Source organism: Thalassophryne amazonica, chromosome 11 (genome assembly GCF_902500255.1).
Source record: "Thalassophryne amazonica chromosome 11, fThaAma1.1, whole genome shotgun sequence".
Classification (NCBI taxonomy): domain Eukaryota; kingdom Metazoa; phylum Chordata; class Actinopteri; order Batrachoidiformes; family Batrachoididae; genus Thalassophryne; species Thalassophryne amazonica.
Genome location: NC_047113.1, coordinates 78,534,104 through 78,556,011, shown reverse-complemented (window position 1 = coordinate 78,556,011; position 21,908 = coordinate 78,534,104). Strand labels below are relative to the sequence as shown.

General features: G+C 45.4%; 1 protein-coding gene across 1 annotated transcript; it reads left to right on the top strand.

The window, feature by feature from the left end:
* The first annotated feature begins 883 nt into the window (after positions 1-883).
* On the top strand, positions 884-18,540 carry LOC117519702 (uncharacterized protein DDB_G0290685-like). The gene is made up of 9 exons (XM_034180961.1): positions 884-1,106; positions 10,789-10,935; positions 11,018-11,224; positions 11,567-11,893; positions 12,271-12,609; positions 13,055-13,171; positions 17,963-18,103; positions 18,146-18,253; positions 18,491-18,540. The coding sequence occupies exons 1-9, from the start codon at positions 884-886 to the stop codon at positions 18,538-18,540; spliced, it is 1,659 nt and encodes a 552-aa protein (XP_034036852.1).
* The last annotated feature ends 3,368 nt before the right edge of the window (positions 18,541-21,908 follow it).

The following is a 21,908-nucleotide window of genomic DNA, read 5'->3' as shown; positions in this document are numbered from 1 at the left end:
TTTAGGCTGCGTTTATATTTTTGTTCAGTGTAGTTTAAGTGTGACTGTCGTTTGCACGGTGTCCATCCCAAATGTTGAACTTCAAGTCTTCGTCATGTTTGATTGTACTGAAATTCAAATCTGATCAAAGTGTTTTAACGTTTTGGCTTTTTTTTTTTTTTTTTTTTTGGTCCCCCTTTTTAAAGTGAACTCAGTGATTCTTTTCTCCTTTTAATGTAAACACAGACTATAAATTTCCCTCAAACTACACCTTAAAGACTCCACGATGAGCTGCTGCTGGAACTGCGCCGGCGCCCTGGCGGGACTCCGCCCGGCCTCCAGCCTTTTCAGGTGCTGGGTTTTGTGGCCGTGGCGTTGTCATGGTTGCAGCCGCTGCAAATCAGCTCGTGGTCCAAACTGTTCCCATTGTGGGTCAGACTGCAGGGTAAACTGGAGGTAAATTACAGCGCTGAGTAAACACACACAGACAAGTCAATAGGACGTCCTGCTCCCAGAATGCACCAGCAGATTGATGGAGGCAGAGGCCTGCAGGTTGAGACCGCGCGGCGGTGGCACGGCAAGCTTTCAGGCGGCTGATTCACACCGTCATTCCATTACATTAAAACCTTCCTGAACAACAAGGCGGCTGTGAGGGACGGAGGAAGACATTCATAACAGTAGACAGACAGGACAAAGACAGATCACACTCAGTGTGCAGTGATGAAGATGGCGAGGAGGAGGAGGAGGAGCTCCTTCAGGAGCTGCATCCAAACCCACATTTGCAAAGTCTTCAATTCATGTTGCGTTTGCTTGACCCCAAAATCCGTCTCTCAGAATGGACTGACACTGACAAAGACCACACTGTCACAGCCCTCAACCAATCAGAGTTAGGGTCCAGCCTGACATGGAGACACAAGAGAACCAAAATGAAAGAAACGTTACTGAGACACAGTCCAAGGGTGTAACACATGACCAGTTAGGTGAGGACCACATCCCGTTAGGTCATGACCACGTCCCGTTAGACAAGGACCACGTCCCGTTAGGCGAAGACCACATCCCGTTAGGTCATGACCACGCCACATTAGGTGAGGGCCACATCCCGTTAGGTGATGACTATGTCCTGTTAGGTGACCACTTGGTGGCATTTCAATAGCATCTGATCTGATTCAAGTTCCAGCTGCAACTTGAAGTACTATCAAAGAGAACAGAGTATTATTACAAAGTCCGGGCGATAATATATTAGAGTCACAGTGACCAGGTGACCAGTATGCGCCCCCTGCTGGCATGGAGTGCCATTAGCACTTCTGTCATGACTGGACCTTCCATGATGTTTAAGATGAGTTCACCAAGCTGTTATTTGGTCTCACAGTACAGTTTTGCTAAGTTTCCCCCCACCCCCAGATTCTATCCGGGGATTAAACCTAAAACACTCCAGTCACAAAGCTCATCAATACTTTGAGGAGATCAACATTTAAAAGTCCAGACAAAGAGAATCGTTACCGTGACAACCTAAGGAAGAGAGTGACTGACCAACTAAAGTTACCAAAGCCCAAAAGTTCTTGACCAAAAGAGACGGACAGTTTCCAGTCTGAGTTCTGTGACTGGGGGGGTTTGAAGTGCACTGAGGTAACAAAGGAGTGCGTGAGGACAGAGGAGAAGAAGAAGATAAGGAAGATGGGGAGGGGGAGGAGCTGTGAGTCTTCAGCTTGATGAAGCTGTTCTAAGTGGGCGGGACAAGGGGCGGGGCAGCAGCCCTGGACGTGATTTGTCATACAATCAGAATCTTAAGGAGTGAGACCTCCTCTCCATATGTCAGCTTCATTTGCATCTGAAAGAGGGAGGGTCATATTGTGTTGCTGCTTGGTCAGGTGACTGGACCAACCAATCACACAACAGAAAAACTAACTATAACTTTGTTTATTTCTATGACTACATCCTGTAAAACTGCTGTGACTTTTATTATTCCTGATGTTTCTTCACCTCTGTTTCTCCTCAAACACATCTTTATTCAACTGACTTTGGTTGACTGACAGAACACCAGTGTTGTATAAAGTACCGGAAAATCACACTTAAGTAAAAGTACAGATACCCATTAAAAAAAATGACTTTGGTAGAAGTTCAAGTCACTGATTGAAATGCTACTCAAGTAAAAGTCTTAAAGTATCTAGTATTTATTGTATTTAAGTATGACAAGTAATGTACAATGTACTCAAGTATTGAAAGTAAAAGTACAAGTAAATGTTAATCAAAAACGGACTGATTTTTTTAATATAAAAGTTTATCTAGGCTTGTAAATGACTGGTAGTATTAGTCAAAATACTGAAAATTGTGCACATCACACAAAAACACTTCAGAAACAAGGATTCAAAACCTAAACGAGAGGCTACTCACTAGGTGTTCACAGGAAACAGTTATTTCTATATTTATTTATTTTCATTTTTACATGGTTTTATCTTTTCTGTTGCGTTTTGTTTCATTAGGTTCTTTTTGTCTCTTTCTCTAAAATTGTATTGTAACATTATTAGTCTATTATTATTGACTACTATTGTCTATTATGTAGACTATTATTGTTGTTGCTATAATATATGAATAAAAATAAATAAATAAAATACAATTTGACTCTTTTATGACAACGAACGCTAAGCCATTAATTATAGAGAAAACAACACAAACGTGCTGATGCGAAAAGCTTAATGCTAACTTAACATTGAAAACGCCATAGACATGCTAACGCGTTAGCATCTGTCCCGTTTTTGTTATAAAATACATCTATCAACTGTTTCAGAAGACCATAACAAGTCGGCTTAACATAAAAATATTAAATATTACTCAAAGACATATGCTCTTCGGGGTTTTAGCGGGGAAAAAAATTAGGATAAAGTGAAATATAGCAATCAATTGACGAATCATAGATCGAAGCACTGCTTTGACCTGCGAATCACTGCTTCGATTGGTTCAAGGTTCAAATCAAAGCTGCGCGGCAGAAAAGTTGATTACAGACCCGCTGCAGGGAATGTAATCAATGTAGAGAAATTATCATTCTCCTGATAACTGCAAAACTGCAAAAAAGCCTACCGGACATGCCTCATGACAAATCGGCCTGACTTCGATGCAGTCACTAGTAATCAGTGGTGTCCCTGGGTGAAAACGAGAGTTACGAATGTAACTACGGTTCTATGAATTCCGGATGACCGCCAGACGGCGGTGCTTTAGCACCTGGATAACTACATGTGCGCAGCACAGAGGTCGAGAATATATACCAACAAAGTCACACCATTGAATGTGACCTGGGTGACGTCACTGGTTGTCTTTATATACCAGACGCACCCAGCGCTCGCTTCTTTTCGGAATGAACTCGCAAGACTCTGAGTGACAAGCAACTCTGGCGGTCATCCGGAATTCATAGAACCGTAGTTACATTTGTAACTCTCGTTCTATTTCATTCCTCCTGACCACCAGAGGGCGGTGCTTTAGCACCTGGATGACTTAATACCAACAAGGTCACGAAGAGTCACACTCACCTCGCATCAGCAGTGGGGAGTGGAGGCAGACAACACCGCCGAAGTCACCGCAGGAGGAGCGGCCACATTCAGTCTGTAATAGCGGGCGAAGGTACAGGATGAAGCCCACGTAGCAGCAGCACAAATATCACTCAAAGGGACACCTCTCAGTGCAGCCCAGGAGGTGGACACCCCTCTGGTGGAATGGCACGTAACCTTAGGAGGCTGAAGACCTCTGGACCTGTATACTTGTAAAATGGCATCCACGACCCAATGCGAGAGTCGCTGCTTTGAGACAGCAACAGCCTCTTTTGTGATCACTGTAACACACAAACAGGGCATCCGTTTTTCGGATCCCGGCAGTCGCACTAATGTACTGCTTCAACATTCGCACAGGACACAGGGAACCTGAAACAGATAATCCTGGATCAGAATGCGGGACATACACAGCCAAGGAAACTGGCTGGTTAACATGAAAAGCTGAAATTCTCTTGGGTAAAAAGGACGGATTAGGCCACAGCGTAACCCCAGATCTGTCAGAATTCCATCGCAAACAGTCCCCAGCGACTGAGAGGGCATGGAGCTCTCCCACCCGCTTAGCCGAAGACAGTGCAAGTAGAAAGGCAGTCTTCACTGACACCCATTTAAGATCAGCACTTTCAACTGGTTCGAAAGGGGATACGCTTAAACCTTCCAGGACTAGAGTAAGGTCCCATGAAGGTACGCGTGCAAGCCTTGGAGGCCGCAAATGTAGAGCACCTTTCAAAAAACGACACACTAAGAGGTGTGAACCCACTGACCGGCCATCAACGTAGACGTGCCGGGCAGAGATTGCAGCAACATAAACCTTCAAGGTAGCGACAGAAAGTCCTTTCTCCAGCAGTTCTTGTAAATATGTGAGGAGAATAGGCACAGGGCAATGCTCCGGGTCTAACTTTTGTTTCTCACACCACTGCGCAAACAGCTTCCATCTGTTGTCATACAAAGCCCTGGTAGAAGCAGCACGTGAATTAAGGATAGTCTGAACAACAGCCTGGTCACAAGAACTTAACAAGGAGTCTGGCCCCTCAACGGCCACACATACAGTTGAAGGCGTTCTGGGTGAGGGTGCCAAATCCTCCCCTGTAGCTGTGACAACAAATCCTTCCTCTCCGGGAGAGCCCAAGGTTCTCCCTCGAGGAGTTTGTAAATCATGGGAAACCAAATCCTCCCAGGCCAGAATGGAGCAACCAGCAGCACCCTGTGGCTGCTCTGATCTATCCTGTGCAGTGTCAACATCAGCAGCGGGAGATGAGGGAAGGCATAAAGGAGGCAATCCGGCCACGGGTGAGCCAATGCATCCTGCCCCAGCGGGCTGTCTGGTTCCAAGAGGGAGTACCGTCGTGGGCAATATGTCGAGGTGCTTGAAGCGAAAAGGTCCACTTCCGCTGCACCATATTTCTGCCAGATCATTTGGACCACAATCGGGTTCAGTCTCCACTCTCCCTGTGGTGGTTTCTGTCTGGAGAGTAAATCCGCTGCGCTGTTCTGTACACCGGGCAGATGAACTGCTCTGACACTCTGAAGGCGAGGCAACGCCCATAAGAGAAGCTTCCGAGTTTCTGCCAATGAGTGATTGGACCTGGTGCCCCCCTGATGGTTTATGTGATAGACTGTTGACGTGTTGTCCGACCGGACAAGAACATGTCTTCCTCTCAGGGCTGGGAGGAAATGCTTGAGAGCCAGTCGCACAGCGTGAAGCTCCAGTACGTTTATATGTTGGAGTCTCTCCTGGGGACTCCAGACACCCCTCACCATCCTGTGATTCCACACGGCCCCCCAACCTTTGAGTGATGCATCTGTAACAACCACCTCTCGGCAAGAAGGAACAGAGCCTAGAGGGACACCCTTGCAGATGTCGTCCACGTTCCCCCAGGGTTTGAGGTGCAGAAGGCACTGGTTGGAGAGTTGTACAAGCCTGTGCTGATGCAACTTCGAGTTGAGGCCTAGGTTGTTGATCCAAATCTGTAGGAGACATAAGAACAGAAGTCCCAAAGGTACCACTAGCGACATTGCAGTCAATTTGCCCATCAACCGGAGCAACAAACCAAAAGGCAGCATCACAGCCCGTTGAATGTGTGAGACGAGACAAATTACATCGTCCACTCTCTGCGGGGATGGCGATGCAGTCATAGTCAGGGAGTTGATGGCAATGCCGATGAAGGTCGTTTGTTGACTGGGAACAAGAGAACTCTTTGCAAAGTTCACTGTGAGTCCTAAATGAGAGACATGGTTCAGTAGAAGAGCTGTGTCGTTGTGCGCCTGCTCCTGAGTCGGAGTGCAGACAAGCCAATTGTCTAAGTAGGGTAGGATTCTTAATCCAAGAGCTTGCAGTGGGGCTAGTGCTGCAGCCATACATCTGGTAAATGTACGAGGGGCAAGAGAGAGGCCAAAAGGAAGCACCCTGAACTGGTATGCCTGACCTTCGAAAGCAAAGCGGAGAAACTGCCTGTGATGAGGCGCCACTGGCACATGGAAATAGGCGTCTTTTAAGTCGACACTTGTGAACCAGTCTCCTGGTGTGATAGTTTGAAGGACGTCTACTGTGCGGAGCATGTGAAACTGCAGCACTTTGATATAACGATTCAGACGTCGGAGATCGAGGATAGGACGAAAGCCGCCATCCTTCTTTGGAACAAGGAAGTAAATTGAATAGAACCCCCTGAGCTGGTCTGATCTGTGAACTGGCTCTATGGCCCCCTTCTCCAGGAGTAGGGGCAGCAGACTGCACCGAGTTGGAAACAACATTCATCCTCACCCCATTGAACTTTGGAGGACAACATCCGAACTGAATTCTGTAACCTTCGAACAAGGTTGAAATGACCCATGGGTCTTGAACTTGAGCCTCCCAGTGGCTGAGTTGATTTTGTGAAAAACGGCTGGGGGCCAAACATTGGCAGTCAGACCCGACCACCTCTGCCTCGCATCCCTGAGGACCTCTGGGTGCGATTACTGGAAGCTCTGCGAAACCGTTCAGTTCTCAGGGGTCTGCCCGTAGGCTCACGAAAGGCAGGCTGCTGGGAGAGCTGGCCCTCAACTGCAAAAGCACGTGTAGCTCTGGGAGTCGGCGGAAGCCTGGATGTAGAGTGAAAAGCTGTAGCACGTCTGACTGGCTGAGGTCTGGAAGACTGGTGTAGGTCAACAAACTGTTGCCAAGATTTACTAGCCTCGACAGCACGCTCTAAAGTTTGTTGGGCCGCAGGTCCAAATACTTGGCCTGGAAGAACCGGCAGCGAACGGAGTGTGCCTCTGCAGGATTCGGAAAGGGGGGACTGCGCAAGCCACACCTGACGTCTAGTGATGGTAAGGGTTAACATCAGTCTGCCAAGCTCTCTGGACATATAAGCAAAGGTTTGGAGTGAGGCATCACTAAGACTTTGCGTAGCATCATCAACCTCTGCCTCCCTCAAAGACTTTGAGAGGGCAAGAGCTAAATGGGACAGTGAGTTGCCTAGGCGACCGATGCAAGCAGCTATGTCATAGCTTTTGGTGAGGAGGTCATCAGTGACCCTACACTGAGGGTGTGGGCAGCGGGCATCTGGCCGAGCAGCATCAGCTGGAGCCACAACCAGGTTCGCAATAATGCTGTCAACGGTGGGCATACGGTTCAGACCATACTGCGCTGAATCACACATAGAGCTAAGGGCTCTGCAGTCCTGTGATAGATGGGTCAATGATTTGGGGTCCGCCCAACATCGGTGGAGCTCCTCTATATATGGTTGTGAAACTGGAACGTTGAACTCAGGCTTCTGAGTGACTTTGAAAAAGGCACTTGAAGCGGTGGTTTCCGCAGGGGGATTGTCGACCCCAAGCCTGGATAAAGCCAACTGAACAGCTTGCGTGACAAAGGATAGTCCAGGTTCGGTTTGCGGCATGGACTCTGCCTCAGAGGTATGAGAGCCCACTAATGAATGGCTTGGAGAAAGACTCCTCTCATCCTCATCCTCCACACAGTTTATATCACTTGTCATGTACAAGGAATCAGTTGCAGCAATAGACACGACATCGTCCTCCTGCTGAGTAACTACATTGGTCTGATCAGCCTCATTAGGGACAGCAGGAACTGTCACTGCATCCTTAGGCTGTAGATTCAGAAGCAAGGACTTAATCTGAGCAAACTCAGAAGTCAACGTTTCGACCTTTTCAGCCAAAGCATGGTCATGAGTAACCTTCTTAGCAGAAGGGGCTCCTGCATGTGGGCGTTTACGGCGCTTTGGGTCCTTCCTGGGGCTGGAGGCCAAAGTCGCACTAGATATTCCACTTTCCAATGTCGCAAGTCTAGCAGATCTCTCTGCCAGTGGCATGCTGGCACAATTAAGGCAGGCATCGCCAGTCAGGGCTTCCCTCAGGTGTCCGATCCCAAGACAGGAGGGGCAAAACATATGTCCATCATCTGGGCTCAAGGGAGCCAAACAGGTACTACAGCCATGCAACAAAGGCCCTGTCAACATTGTGGACTGCGTGCAGATGGCTAACGCAAGCCCTGATGGTTACAAATGGAAAGACAAAGCGTGAATCACACGCAGTGTAAATAGTAACACGAGGCACAGAGCGTGAAGCACTCACAGCCGTCGGCTTGACACGAGGCACGGAGCGTGAAGCACTCACAGCCACAGACTTGACACGAGGCACGGAGCGTGAAGCACTCCAGCCGCAGACTCGGCACAAGGCACGGAGCTTAAAACACTCAGTGTAAAAGCTAATACAAGGCCCGGAGCGTGAAACACTCACAGCCACAGTAATAACACGATGCACACAGCCGAAAAAACTCACAGCCCAAGTGCTAAGTCACTTAGAGCAATGACGACAACACTAGCTGCTAGCGGAGCTGTTAAACTTAGCAAATGGCGGCAGTGCAGACAAAGTACTTCAAGGAGTGGAAAACACTCACGGCAAGCCCAACACAGTACACTATACTGGTTCTGATACACACACTACCACGTAGTTAACGGGGTTAGCGACACAACTAAACAAATAGCCAGCTTTCATCGAAACAACACAGCTAATGTGCACAGAGGAAAATATCCAGCAGGGCAGCGGCAAGGCGCGCACCCGGCATTTAGGAAGGTGTACTCACGACAGGCATCAAAGAATACAAAAAACGGTGAAGCCGTTTCTCGCAGCCTCTGGAGGACGTGTGCAGTGCACGTAGCTCCAACCGAAGGTGGGTTGCGAGGCTACAAGCGAGAGCGGCAATCGCAGCTAAATGCGTTCTCAACCTCTAAGAATGCAAGAATGTAGAAAAGAAGCGAGCGCTGGGTGCGTCTGGTATATAAAGACAACCAGTGACGTCACCCAGGTCACATTCAATGGTGTGACTTTGCTGGTATATATTCTCGACCTCTGTGCTGCGCACATGTAGTTATCCAGGTGCTAAAGCACCGCCCTCTGGTGGTCAGGAGGAATGAAATAGAACATGACTTTTTTCGTGTTTGTAACGAGTAACGGTATGGCGCACAGAAAATGTATCGGAGTAGAAGTATGCAATTAAGGTCGGAAATGTAGTGAAGTAAAAGTGAAAGTAAGCTGAATTTAAAAAAACTCAAGTAAAGTAATAAGTCTCCCAAAACGTAAGTATTTTTACTTCGTTACTATACAACACTGCAGAACACTCCACGTTCTGTCTACATGTTTTTACTTTTTCCAGAGGATTTTGGTGCATTTTATTTTTTTTAAAGTATAATTATTTTTTATGCATTTAAAATAAAACCTTTATTATATTTCATGCATCAAGAACTTGTTAACTAAATGCAGACGTTTGTTTACACTGATAATTGGGCAGCGTCATCTCGTTTGAGGTGGACTATAAAGGAGTTAAATGAAAGACCATATGACACAAAAACTGTACTTCCGTGGACAACCCCATGATCATTATTCACATCAAATCTCGCTAAAACTTACCAACACGACTGTCTCCCATTTGCCTTGTCTTCCCTTCTCCACTGGGAACCAAAAGAAAAAACCCTGCACTTTTCATGACTGCTTCAGTGATTGGAGGCGAAAACAAAGCAGTGCACCATCTTTCCATTAGAAGTGATGCTGTGTTTCTGCAGGCTGTGGTCAAATCCTGCAATATCACGCAGGGGTTCAAACAAGACTTCGCTGCCCCATTATTTCGACAGATTTACTGACTGTAAATTTACTGACTGATGCTCATCCAGTCTACATATGTTTTGTGGACTTGGAGAAGGCATATGATCGGGTACCCCAGGTGATACTGTGGGAGGTGCTGTGGGAGTATGGAGTGAGGGGGTCCCTTCTCAGGGCCATCCAATCTCTGTACTCACAAAGCGAGAGTTGTGTTCGGGTGCTCGGTAGTAAGTTGGACTCGTTTCCGGTGGGGGTTAGCCTCTGTCAGGGCTGCACTTTGTCACCAATCCTGTTATTCATGGACAGGATATCGAGGCGTCGTTGGGGGAGGAGAGTTTCCACTTTGGTGGGCTCAGGGTCTCATCACTGTTTTTTTCAGATGTTGTGGTCCTGTTGGCTTCATCAACCTGTGACCTCCAGCACTCACTGGATCAGTTCACAGCTGAGTGTGACGCAACTGGGATGAGGATCCGCACCTCTAAATCTGAGGCCATGGTTCTCAGCAGGAAACCGATGGATTGCCTACTCCAGGTAGGGAATGAGGTCTTGCCCCAGGGTGAAGGAGTGAAGCTGAACTAAAAGGTGAAGCTCTCAATCTGCTGGTCAATCTTCGTTCCTACTCTCACCTATGGTCATGAGGGTTGGGTCATGATGGAAAAAGAACTAGATCACGGGTACAAGCAGCCAAAACTGGCTTCCTTAGGAGGGTGGCTGGTGTCTTCCTTAGAGATAGGGTGAGAAGTTCGGTCATCTGTGGGGAGCTCAGAGTAGAGTCTGCTCCTTCGCGTTGAAAGGAGCCAGCTGAGGTGGTTCGGGCATCTGGTAAGGATGCCTCCTGGGTGCCTCCCTAGGGAGGTGTTCCAGGCACGTCCATCTGGGAGAAGACCCCGGGGAAGACCCAGGACTAGGTGGAGAGATTATATCTCCACACTGGCCTGGGAACGCCTCAGGATCCCCCAGTCAGAGGTGGTCAATGTGGCCCAGGAAAGGCAAGCCTGGGGTCCTCTGCTGGAGCTGTTGCCCCCATGACCAATCCCGGATAAGTGATTGAAGATGAGTGAGTGAGTGACTTTACTGATTGTATATTTTGCACAAATTTCAGGATGAGTTTCTTCAAGACAACACGAATTATTAAACTGAAATAGCAACTGTGATTACGGTGAACATGATGATGATGCAGATGGTGATGATGGTGAAGATGATAATGCGTGTGGTGATGATGGTGACGATGATAATGGTGAAGGTGGAGTTGAAGATCATGAAAATGATGATGATGGTGATACATGTGATGATGATGCAGGTGGTAATGATGGTGATGATGATGGGGGTGATACAGGTGGCGGTGATGATGATGGTGGTGATGCAGGTGGCGGTGATGATGATGAACATGGTGATGATGGTGATAACAGCTGATGGTGGTGGTGAAGATGGTGATGCAGGTGGTGGTGATGATGGTGATGCAGGTGGTGGTGGTGATGATGCAGGTGGTGGTAGTGATAATAATGATGCATGTAGTGATGATGGTGATATAGCTGATGATGGTGCTGATGATCAAAATGATGATGATGCAGGTGGTGGTGATGATACAGCTGCTGCTGATGACAATCTAGATGGTGGTGATGATGATATAGATGGTGGTGGTGATGCAGGTGGCAGTGATGATGATGGTGGTGGTGATGATGATACAGATGGTGGTGTTCATGGTGATGATGATGCAGGTGGTGGTGATGATGATACAGCGGATAGCGATGATGGTTATGCAGGTGGTGGTGATGATAATGATGCAGATGGTGGTGATGATGGTGATACAGGTGGTGGTGGTGGTGATGATGATGATGCAGGGGGTGGTGATAATGATGATGGTGATGCAATTGGTGTTGATGATGATGGTGATGCAGGTGATGGTGACAATGATGATGGTGATGGAGGTGGTGGTGGTGATGATGATGGTGATGCAGGTGACAGTGATGATGATGCAGGTAGTGATGATTATGGTGATGTAGGTGGTGATGATGATGATGATGATGACGATAATGATGCTGACGATGATGGTGATGCAGGTGGTGGTGATGATGATGGTGATGCAGGTGGTGGTGATGGTGATATATCTGATGATGGTGCTGATGATCAAGATGATGGTGATGCAGGTGGTGATGATGATACAGCTGATGATGATGATGAGGTAGATGGTGGTAATGATGATATAGATGGTGGTGGTGGTGATGGTTATGCAGGTGGTGGTGCTGATAATGGTGATGCGGGTGATGGTGATGATGGCGATACAGGTGGTGATGTGATGATGATGCAGGTGGTGGTGATAATGATGATGGTGATACAGGTGGTGGTGGTGGTTGTGGTGATGATGATGCAGGTGGTGATGATGATGGTGGTGCAGGTGGTGGTGGTGATGATACAGGGGATAGTGATGATGGTTATGCAGGTGGTGGTGATGATGATGATGCAGATGGTGGTGATGATGATGATACAGGTGGTGGTGGTGGTGGTGATGATGATGCAGGTGGTGATGATGATGCAGGGGGTGGTGATAATGATGATGGTGATGCAACTGGTGGTGATGATGATGCAGGTGGTGATGATGATGCAGGGGGTGGTGATAATGATGATGGTGATGCAACTGGTGGTGATGATGATGGTGATGCAGGTGATGGTGACGATGATGGTGATGGAGGTGGTGGTGGTGATGATGATGATGATGATGGTGATGCAGGTGGCATTGATGATGATGCAGGTAGTGATGATTATGGTGATGCAGGTGGTGATGATGATGATGATGATGACGATGATGATGATGTTGACGATGATGGTGATGCAGGTGGTGGTGATGGTGATATACCTGATGATGGTGCTGATGGTCAAGATGATGGTGATGCATGTGGTGATGATGATACAGCTGATGATGATGTAGATGGTGGTAATGATGATATAGATGGTGGTGGTGGTGATGGTTATGCAGGTGGTGGTGCTGATAATGGTGATGCGGGTGATGGTGATGATGGCGATACAGGTGGTGATGGTGATGATGGTGCAGGTGGTGGTGATAATGATGATGGTGATACAGGTGGTGGTTGTGGTGATGATGATGCAGGTGGTGATGATGATGGTGGTGCAGGTGGTGGTGGTGATGATGCAAGTGGTAATAATGATGATGGTGATGAAGGTGGTGATGATGATGATGCAGGGGGTGATGAAGGTGAGTGTGATGATGATGATGATGATGATGCAGGTGGTGGTGATGACGGTGATGATGATGATACAGTTGGCAGTGGTGATATTGGTGATGATAATATAATCATGCCTCTGGTGCTGATGATGGTGTAGGAGATGATGATAGTGTTATGATGATGAAGATGTTAGTAATGACAAAGATAAAGGCGATTATCATAGTGATAATGCTGAAGATGATGATGATGATGGTGGTGATACAGGTGGTGGTGATAATGGTGATGTAGGTGGTGATGATGATGGTGATGATGATGGTGGAGATACAGGTGGTGGTGTTTATGGTAATGATGATGCAGGTGGTGATAATGCTGGTGATACAGGTGAAGATGGTGGTGGTGATGATGATGATGATGATTCAGGTGGTGGTGATGATGATGATGCAGGTGGTGATGATGGTGGTGGTGATACAGGCGGCTGCCTTTCTCTGGCGTTCAGCTGAGAGGCGCCTGTTTAGGCCTCTACTGGTGGTTGGCTCTCACTGCGGTATAGTATCACTTCCTGTTCCGGAGCACAGCGGTGTTTTTCTGTATCTGTTAGCTGTTTACTCTGCGCAGTTAGATTGATCTAGTTATCTAGATTACGATTTGTTTCCCAGTGTAATCTTTACGTGCCTTAACTAAAGCACTCCTTCTGCTGAATCACCTCTAAATTATTTACACATTATTCACTTTGCGTGTTTTTAGGAATCCGCTAGCTTAGCGTAGCTACTAGCTCTTAGCCGATTTAGCATGGCGGCTTCTCCTGTCTCTCCCGCACTTTTCTGCTCTGGGTGTGAAATGTTTAGTTATTCCTCGGCCTCCTTTAGCAGTAACGGTACTTGTAATAAGTGTAGCTTATTCGTAGCTTTGGAGGCCAGGCTGGGCGAATTGGAGACTCGGCTCCGCACCGTGGAAAATTCTACAGTTAGCCAGCCCCCTGTAGTCGGTGCGGACCAAGGTAGCTTAGCCGCCGTTAGTTCCCCCCTGGCAGATCCCGAGCAGCCGGGAAAGCAGGCTGACTGGGTGACTGTGAGGAGGAAGCGTAGCCCTAAACAGAAGCCCCGTGTACACCGCCAACCCGTTCACATCTCTAACCGTTTTTCCCCACTCGACGACACACCCACCGAGGATCAAACTCTGGTTATTGGCGACTCTGTTTGAGAAATGTGAAGTTAGCGACACCAGCAACCATAGTCAATTGTCTTCCGGGGGCCAGAGCAGGCGACATTGAAGGAAATTTGAAACTGCTGGCTAAGGCTAAGCGTAAATTTGGTAAGATTGTAATTCACGTCGGCAGTAATGACACCCGGTTACGCCAATCGGAGGTCACTAAAATTAACATTAAATCGGTGTGTAACTTTGCAAAAACAATGTCGGACTCTGTAGTTTTCTCTGGGCCCCTCCCCAATCAGACCGGGAGTGACATGTTTAGCCGCATGTTCTCCTTGAATTGCTGGCTGTCTGAGTGGTGTCCAAAAAATGAGGTGGGCTTCATAGATAATTGGCAAAGCTTCTGGGGAAAACCTGGTCTTGTTAGGAGAGACGGCATCCATCCCACTTTGGATGGAGCAGCTCTCATTTCTAGAAATCTGGCCAATTTTCTTAAATCCTCCAAACCGTGACTATCCAGGGTTGGGACCAGGAAGCAGAGTTGTAGTCTTACACACCTCTCTGCAGCTTCTCTCCCCCTGCCATCCCCTCATTACCCCATCCCCGTAGAGACGGTGCCTGCTCCCAGACTACCAATAACCAGCAAAAATCTATTTAAGCATAAAAATTCAAAAAGGAAAAATAATATAGCACCTTCAACTGCACCACAGACTAAAACAGTTAAATGTGGTCTATTAAACATTAGGTCTCTCTCTTCTAAGTCCCTGTTGGTAAATGATATAATAATTGATCAACATATTGATTTATTCTGCCTAACAGAAACCTGGTTACAGCAGGATGAATATGTTAGTTTAAATGAGTCAACACCCCCGAGTCACACTAACTGTCAGAATGCTCGTAGCACGGGCCGGGGCGGAGGATTAGCAGCAATCTTCCATTCCAGCTTATTAATTAATCAAAAACCCAGACAGAGCTTTAATTCATTTGAAAGCTTGTCTCTTAGTCTTGTCCATCCAAATTGGAACTCCCAAAAACCAGTTTTATTTGTTATTATCTATCGTCCACCTGGTCGTTACTGTGAGTTTCTCTGTGAATTTTCAGACCTTTTGTCTGACTTAGTGCTTAGCTCAGATAAGATAATTATAGTGGGCGATTTTAACATCCACACAGATGCTGAGAATAACAGCCTCAACACTGCATTTAATCTATTATTAGACTCTATTGGCTTTGCTCAAAAAGTAAATGAGTCCACCCACCACTTTAATCATATCTTAGATCTTGTTCTGACTTATGGTATGGAAATAGAAGACTTAACAGTATTCCCTGAAAACTCCCTTCTGTCTGATCATTTCTTAATAACATTTACATTTACTCTGATGGACTACCCAGCAGTGGGGAATAAGTTTCATTACACTAGAAGTCTTTCAGAAAGCGCTGTAACTAGGTTTAAGGATATGATTCCTTCTTTATGTTCTCTAATGCCATATAACAACACAGTGCAGAGTAGCTACCTAAACTCTGTAAGGGAGATAGAGTATCTCGTCAATAGTTTTACATCCTCATTGAAGACAACTTTGGATGCTGTAGCTCCTCTGAAAAAGAGAGCTTTAAATCAGAAGTGTCTGACTCCGTGGTATAACTCACAAACTCGTAGCTTAAAGCAGATAACCCGTAAGTTGGAGAGGAAATGGCGTCTCACTAATTTAGAAGATCTTCACTTAGCCTGGAAAAAGAGTCTGTTGCTCTATAAAAAAGCCCTCCGTAAAGCTAGGACATCTTTCTACTCATCACTAATTGAAGAAAATAAGAACAACCCCAGGTTTCTTTTCAGCACTGTAGCCAGGCTGACAAAGAGTCAGAGCTCTATTGAGCTGAGTATTCCATTAACTTTAACTAGTAATGACTTCATGACTTTCTTTGCTAACAAAATTTTAACTATTAGAGAAAAAATTACTCATAACCATCCCAAAGACGTATCGTTATCTTTGGCTGCTTTCAGTGATGCCGGTATTTGGTTAGACTCTTTCTCTCCGATTGTTCTGTCTGAGTTATTTTCATTAGTTACTTCATCCAAACCATCAACATGTTTATTAGACCCCATTCCTACCAGGCTGCTCAAGGAAGCCCTACCATTATTTAATGCTTCGATCTTAAATATGATCAATCTATCTTTGTTAGTTGGCTATGTACCACAGGCTTTTAAGGTGGCAGTAATTAAACCATTACTTAAAAAGCCATCACTTGACCCAGCTATCTTAGCTAATTATAGGCCAATCTCCAACCTTCCTTTTCTCTCAAAAATTCTTGAAAGGGTAGTTGTAAAACAGCTAACTGATCATCTGCAGAGGAATGGTCTATTTGAAGAGTTTCAGTCAGGTTTTAGAATTCATCATAGTACAGAAACAGCATTAGTGAAGGTTACAAATGATCTTCTTATGGCCTCGGACAGTGGACTCATCTCTGTGCTTGTTCTGTTAGACCTCAGTGCTGCTTTTGATACTGTTGACCATAAAATTTTATTACAGAGATTAGAGCATGCCATAGGTATTAAAGGCACTGCGCTGCGGTGGTTTGAATCATATTTGTCTAATAGATTACAATTTGTTCATGTAAATGGGGAATCTTCTTCACAGACTAAAGTTAGTTATGGAGTTCCACAAGGTTCTGTGCTAGGACCAATTTTATTCACTTTATATATGCTTCCCTTAGGCAGTATTATTAGACGGTATTGCTTAAATTTTCATTGTTACGCAGATGATACCCAGCTTTATCTATCCATGAAGCCAGAGGACACACACCAATTAGCTAAACTGCAGGATTGTCTTACAGACATAAAGACATGGATGACCTCTAATTTCCTGCTTTTAAACTCAGATAAAACTGAAGTTATTGTACTTGGCCCCACAAATCTTAGAAACATGGTGTCTAACCAGATCCTTACTCTGGATGGCATTACCCTGACCTCTAGTAATACTGTGAGAAATCTTGGAGTCATTTTTGATCAGGATATGTCATTCAAAGCGCATATTAAACAAATATGTAGGACTGCTTTTTTGCATTTACGCAATATCTCTAAAATCAGAAAGGTCTTGTCTCAGAGTGATGCTGAAAAACTAATTCATGCATTTATTTCCTCTAGGCTGGACTATTGTAATTCATTATTATCAGGTTGTCCTAAAAGTTCCCTAAAAAGCCTTCAGTTAATTCAAAATGCTGCAGCTAGAGTACTGACGGGGACTAGAAGGAGAGAGCATATCTCACCTATATTGGCCTCTCTTCATTGGCTTCCTGTTAATTCTAGAATAGAATTTAAAATTCTTCTTCTTACTTATAAGGTTTTGAATAATCAGGTCCCATCTTATCTTAGGGACCTCGTAGTACCATATCACCCCAATAGAGCGCTTCGCTCTCAGACTGCAGGCTTACTTGTAGTTCCTAGGGTTTGTAAGAGTAGAATGGGAGGCAGAGCCTTCAGCTTTCAGGCTCCTCTCCTGTGGAACCAGCTCCCAATTCAGATCAGGGAGACAGATACCCTCTCTACTTTTAAGATTAGGCTTAAAACTTTCCTTTTTGCTAAAGCTTATAGTTAGGGCTGGATCAGGTGACCCTGAACCATCCCTTAGTTATGCTGCTATAGACGTAGACTGCTGGGGGGTTCCCATGATGCACTGTTTCTTTCTCTTTTTGCTCTGTATGCACCACTCTGCATTTAATCATTAGTGATCGATCTCTGCTCCCCTCCACAGCATGTCTTTTTCCTGGTTCTCTCCCTCAGCCCCAACCAGTCCCAGCAGAAGACTGCCCCTCCCTGAGCCTGGTTCTGCTGGAGGTTTCTTCCTGTTAAAAGGGAGTTTTTCCTTCCCACTGTAGCCAAGTGCTTGCTCACAGGGGGTCGTTTTGACCGTTGGGGTTTTACATAATTATTGTATGGCCTTGCCTTACAATATAAAGCGCCTTGGGGCAACTGTTTGTTGTGATTTGGCGCTATATAAAAAAAATTGATTGATTGATTGATTGATACAGGTGAAGATGGAGGTGGTGATGATGGTGATACCGATGGTGGTGTTCATGGTGATGATGATGATGATACAGGCGATAGTGATGATGGTGATGCAGGTGGTGGTGCTGATGATGGTGATGCAAGTGGTGATGATGTTGCAGATGGTGATGATGGTGATACAAGTGGTGGTGATGATGGTGATGCAGGTGCTGATGATGATGATGCAGGTGGAGGTGATAATGGTGTTGATGATGATGGTGGTGATGAAGATGATGAGGCAGGTGGAGGTGATAATGGTGTTGATGATGATGGTGGTGATGAAGATGATGAGGCAGGTGGTGGTGATGAAGATGATGATGCAGGTGGTGGTGATGATGATGGTGATACAGTTTGTGGTGATGATGATGAGGCAGGTGGTGATGATTGTGGTGATGATGATAGTGATGCAGGTGGTGGTGATGAAGGTGGTGTTGATGGTGATAATGATGGTGGTGATGAAGATGATGCAGGTGGTGGTGATAATGATGATGGTGATGTTGATGACAATGCAGGTGGTGATGATGATGAAGATGAAGATGATGATGCAGGTTGTGGTGATTGATGGTGATGCAGGTGGTGGTGGTGATGACGAGAATGATGGTGATGATGATGGTGATGCAGGTGGTGGTGGTAATAATGATGATGTTGATGATGGTGTTGATGCAGGTGGTGGTGGTGATAATGATGGTGTTGATGATGATGATGGTGGTGATGAAGATGATGGTGCAGGTGGTCGTGAGGAGAATGATGATGATGATGAAAGTGATGAAGGTGGTGTTGATGTTGATGGTACGTGGATGACAGACAAGGGTCCTGACACTGGCACGGGGGTCTTGACCTTGTGGCTCTTTGCAGACGTCTGTAGCTGCACACTGACTCACTGCATCTGGCTGCGTCCAATCAGTTGTGTGGAAGAATGTGCAACAACACTGCCCCCCCCCCCCCGGACCCATCCCCCCAGCAGACAGAACAAGGGTGTCCCTGAGGAGTCGTCATGTTAAGGGTGGGGTGATGGTGTTTGATTTGTTGTAGATCTGCAGACATCTGTCCACACTCATCAGCATGCACAGCCTCCGTCATGGAACCGAGGTGACCCGTCAGGCCCACAATGGAGGACAGTGGCTGATCTATGGCTGCCAGTGCCTTTGTGCTGCAAAAACCCAGAGACTGCAGAAAGAAGAAGGTGAGTGTGAGCAGGAGGGGAAGAAAATGAACACCCAGAATGCACCTCTGTTTGACTCAAACCCAGAGTGCAATCCAAGCATGTCTCTGCTGCCTCCTGCTGGTGTACCCACTGAAAGACAACAAAATTCAATGTATTCTGAAGTCATAAACAGTGTTTTTCTTTCTCATTTTTAAAGTTGCATTTTTACATTTTTAATTGTTTAGGATAAAATGAAACACACAAAAAAATTCCACATGGTAAATGGGCTGCATTCATATAGCGCTTTTCCATCTGCATCAGAACCTCAAACCGCTTTACAATAATGCCTCACATTCACCCCGATGTCAGGCTGCTGCCATACAAGGTGCTCACTACACACCAGGAGCAACTAGGGGATTAAGGATCTTGCCCAAGGGCCCTTAGTGATTTTCTAGTCTGGCCGGGTTTTGAACTGAGGATCCTCTGGTCTGAAACCCAATGCTTAACCACAAGACCATCACCTCCCCATGATGGCTGATATGTGTGTGAGCACTTTGACAAAATGTCCCTAGATCACAGGAAGAAACAAGCATTCAGAGAATTCACATTCCCAGCCATCAGCCATCAAGCCATTGGGCCAGGTCCTCATACACATGTTGGCAAATATCACAAAAACAGAAGCAGCGATGGAAAATTGATCACAACAAATCCCAATCAAAAGAAGTGAATAAAGTTACATTTGTAAACAGACTGGTAGATATCACAATCACACAGATGAGGTTAATGGCTCACTTCCTGTTTGCATGAGAGACTGTCCTCCTGGCTCGCTTACTTTAAGTTATTGTGGAAAATGTGATGTATTCATTTTTTCAAAATTTTCTATATTTCATTTGTGGGCAATAATGTGTGCCATTCATTAACATGTCTGCTTTCAGCTGTAGCCAAATGCACGCTCAAAATAAAATAAACTACAGCACCACGCTCATAGAGCGCAAACCTTCACTGACACTGGTTTACAATTCCACAAATTTAGGTCAAAGTCCTGTTAGAAGTGGCTTTTCATAGGATCAAATATAACACAAAATATAGATCAAAAGGGCTTTTCAATGTTAAAATCAGATATCCACTAAATCTGCAATATTTAGATGCAGCTCAAACTTAGTCTGTTCACTGAGTGCCAGTTTGCACCTCAGTGTCACAAATGAGAGTGACTGAGACACTTTTGATTGAGATATAATGTAAAATGTGAAAATATGAATCCTCTGTAAAAATTGTGGGTTACAGGCGGTTCACAAACAAACAGAAGTGAAAACATAACTTCCTCCAACTTGGTTGGCAGAGGTAATACATTAATTAAACTAGCGTGTTGCCCATGGGGATCCACGGGCTCTAGATTGGGTAACTAATAAAATAGGTAACTGACATTTTGGTGGTAATAAATTATGCAAAGTTTCTATAATGATTTGGAATAGCGTGTGAGTCTTGAATGTAATTATCAGTGTTTGCTGTTGTGATGTAATACCTGTAATTTCTCCAAAAATATTTGTCCTATCAACTTTCTGTTTTCACAAAGTTCATCCTTGACCCAAAATACATAAACATACCAAATATCAGCGCTCCCCAGTTTGTCCATGATCACATCCACATACATGTAGATGTGTCCAAATTCCAAACTCTATCCATTTGTTGGGTCACTGTTCCGTTTCTCCGCTGGAAGTTAGTATGGCTCATGAGTTTCCTTCCCTGACCACTCCTCAGCTCAGTGAAGTGACCAACACCATCACATATGTTTAAACATCGGACATAATTTCATCTGTGACAAGAACTGTTGATGATGTTACGATTCAAACGCTAACATGCTACGTGCTTACTGAGCAGCTCAGTCTCACGCTTTTTTGTGGTCGCTCCGGTCACAAAATGAGCCATATTTCGTGACAAGATGTTTTTAAAAAAAATTAATTTTACTATTTCTATCCCTGACCATTACCCCCACAGAACCCCCACCCCCCCCCCCAACACACACACACACACACATCTTATGACACGAATTGCAATTTCTCCCGGTCTCCCTTACAAAGAAAAAAATCGTTATATTCCTCAGTTTGAATTGATTGAAAGGCACGTTGAAAACAGGCCCGGGTCCCCACAGATGGACTCCATCTTGTGAAAAGACCACGGCTAGAACAACACTTTGATACAATGTGGCATTACAGTGGGTGCAACTCCCAAGTTCATGGTCCATTTTCAGTCTGAACATGTCATTTTCTTGGCAGCAGTGTGACTCCAAAACTGTCAGTCCACAGTGACAGACACACCAAAGCAGATTTTCAGTCCTGGATGATTGTTCATCATCACTGTTATTACTCTCACTAAACGTCTTAGTGGGTTCAAAAAGAAAACCCTGTCTGGTGTTTCTACTCTCTGTCATATCTGAACAAAATAAAATGGAGAGAAAAAAAAAAAAAAAGCCTCACAAAAATGTGCTGTAAACATGAGCCCATACACTGACGTCACACCTGCAGCGCCTCTAGTGGCGGATTATTTTTTAGCACATTTGTTTAGTGCGATAATTATTAATAGAAAGAAATAATTTTGAAAATAACTACAGATATTAGTTTGATTTACCATTTAGAACGAAACTATTACCCACAAAAATTTTAAAGGTCCCTTTTAATCTCACAGTCCTAATGGGGGAGCCCTCCCTGTATCTGGAACTTGCACATGCGTGATAGAAGTGAAACTTATGTTGAACCAGGTTCCAAACACTTCCAAACACATTACAAAAG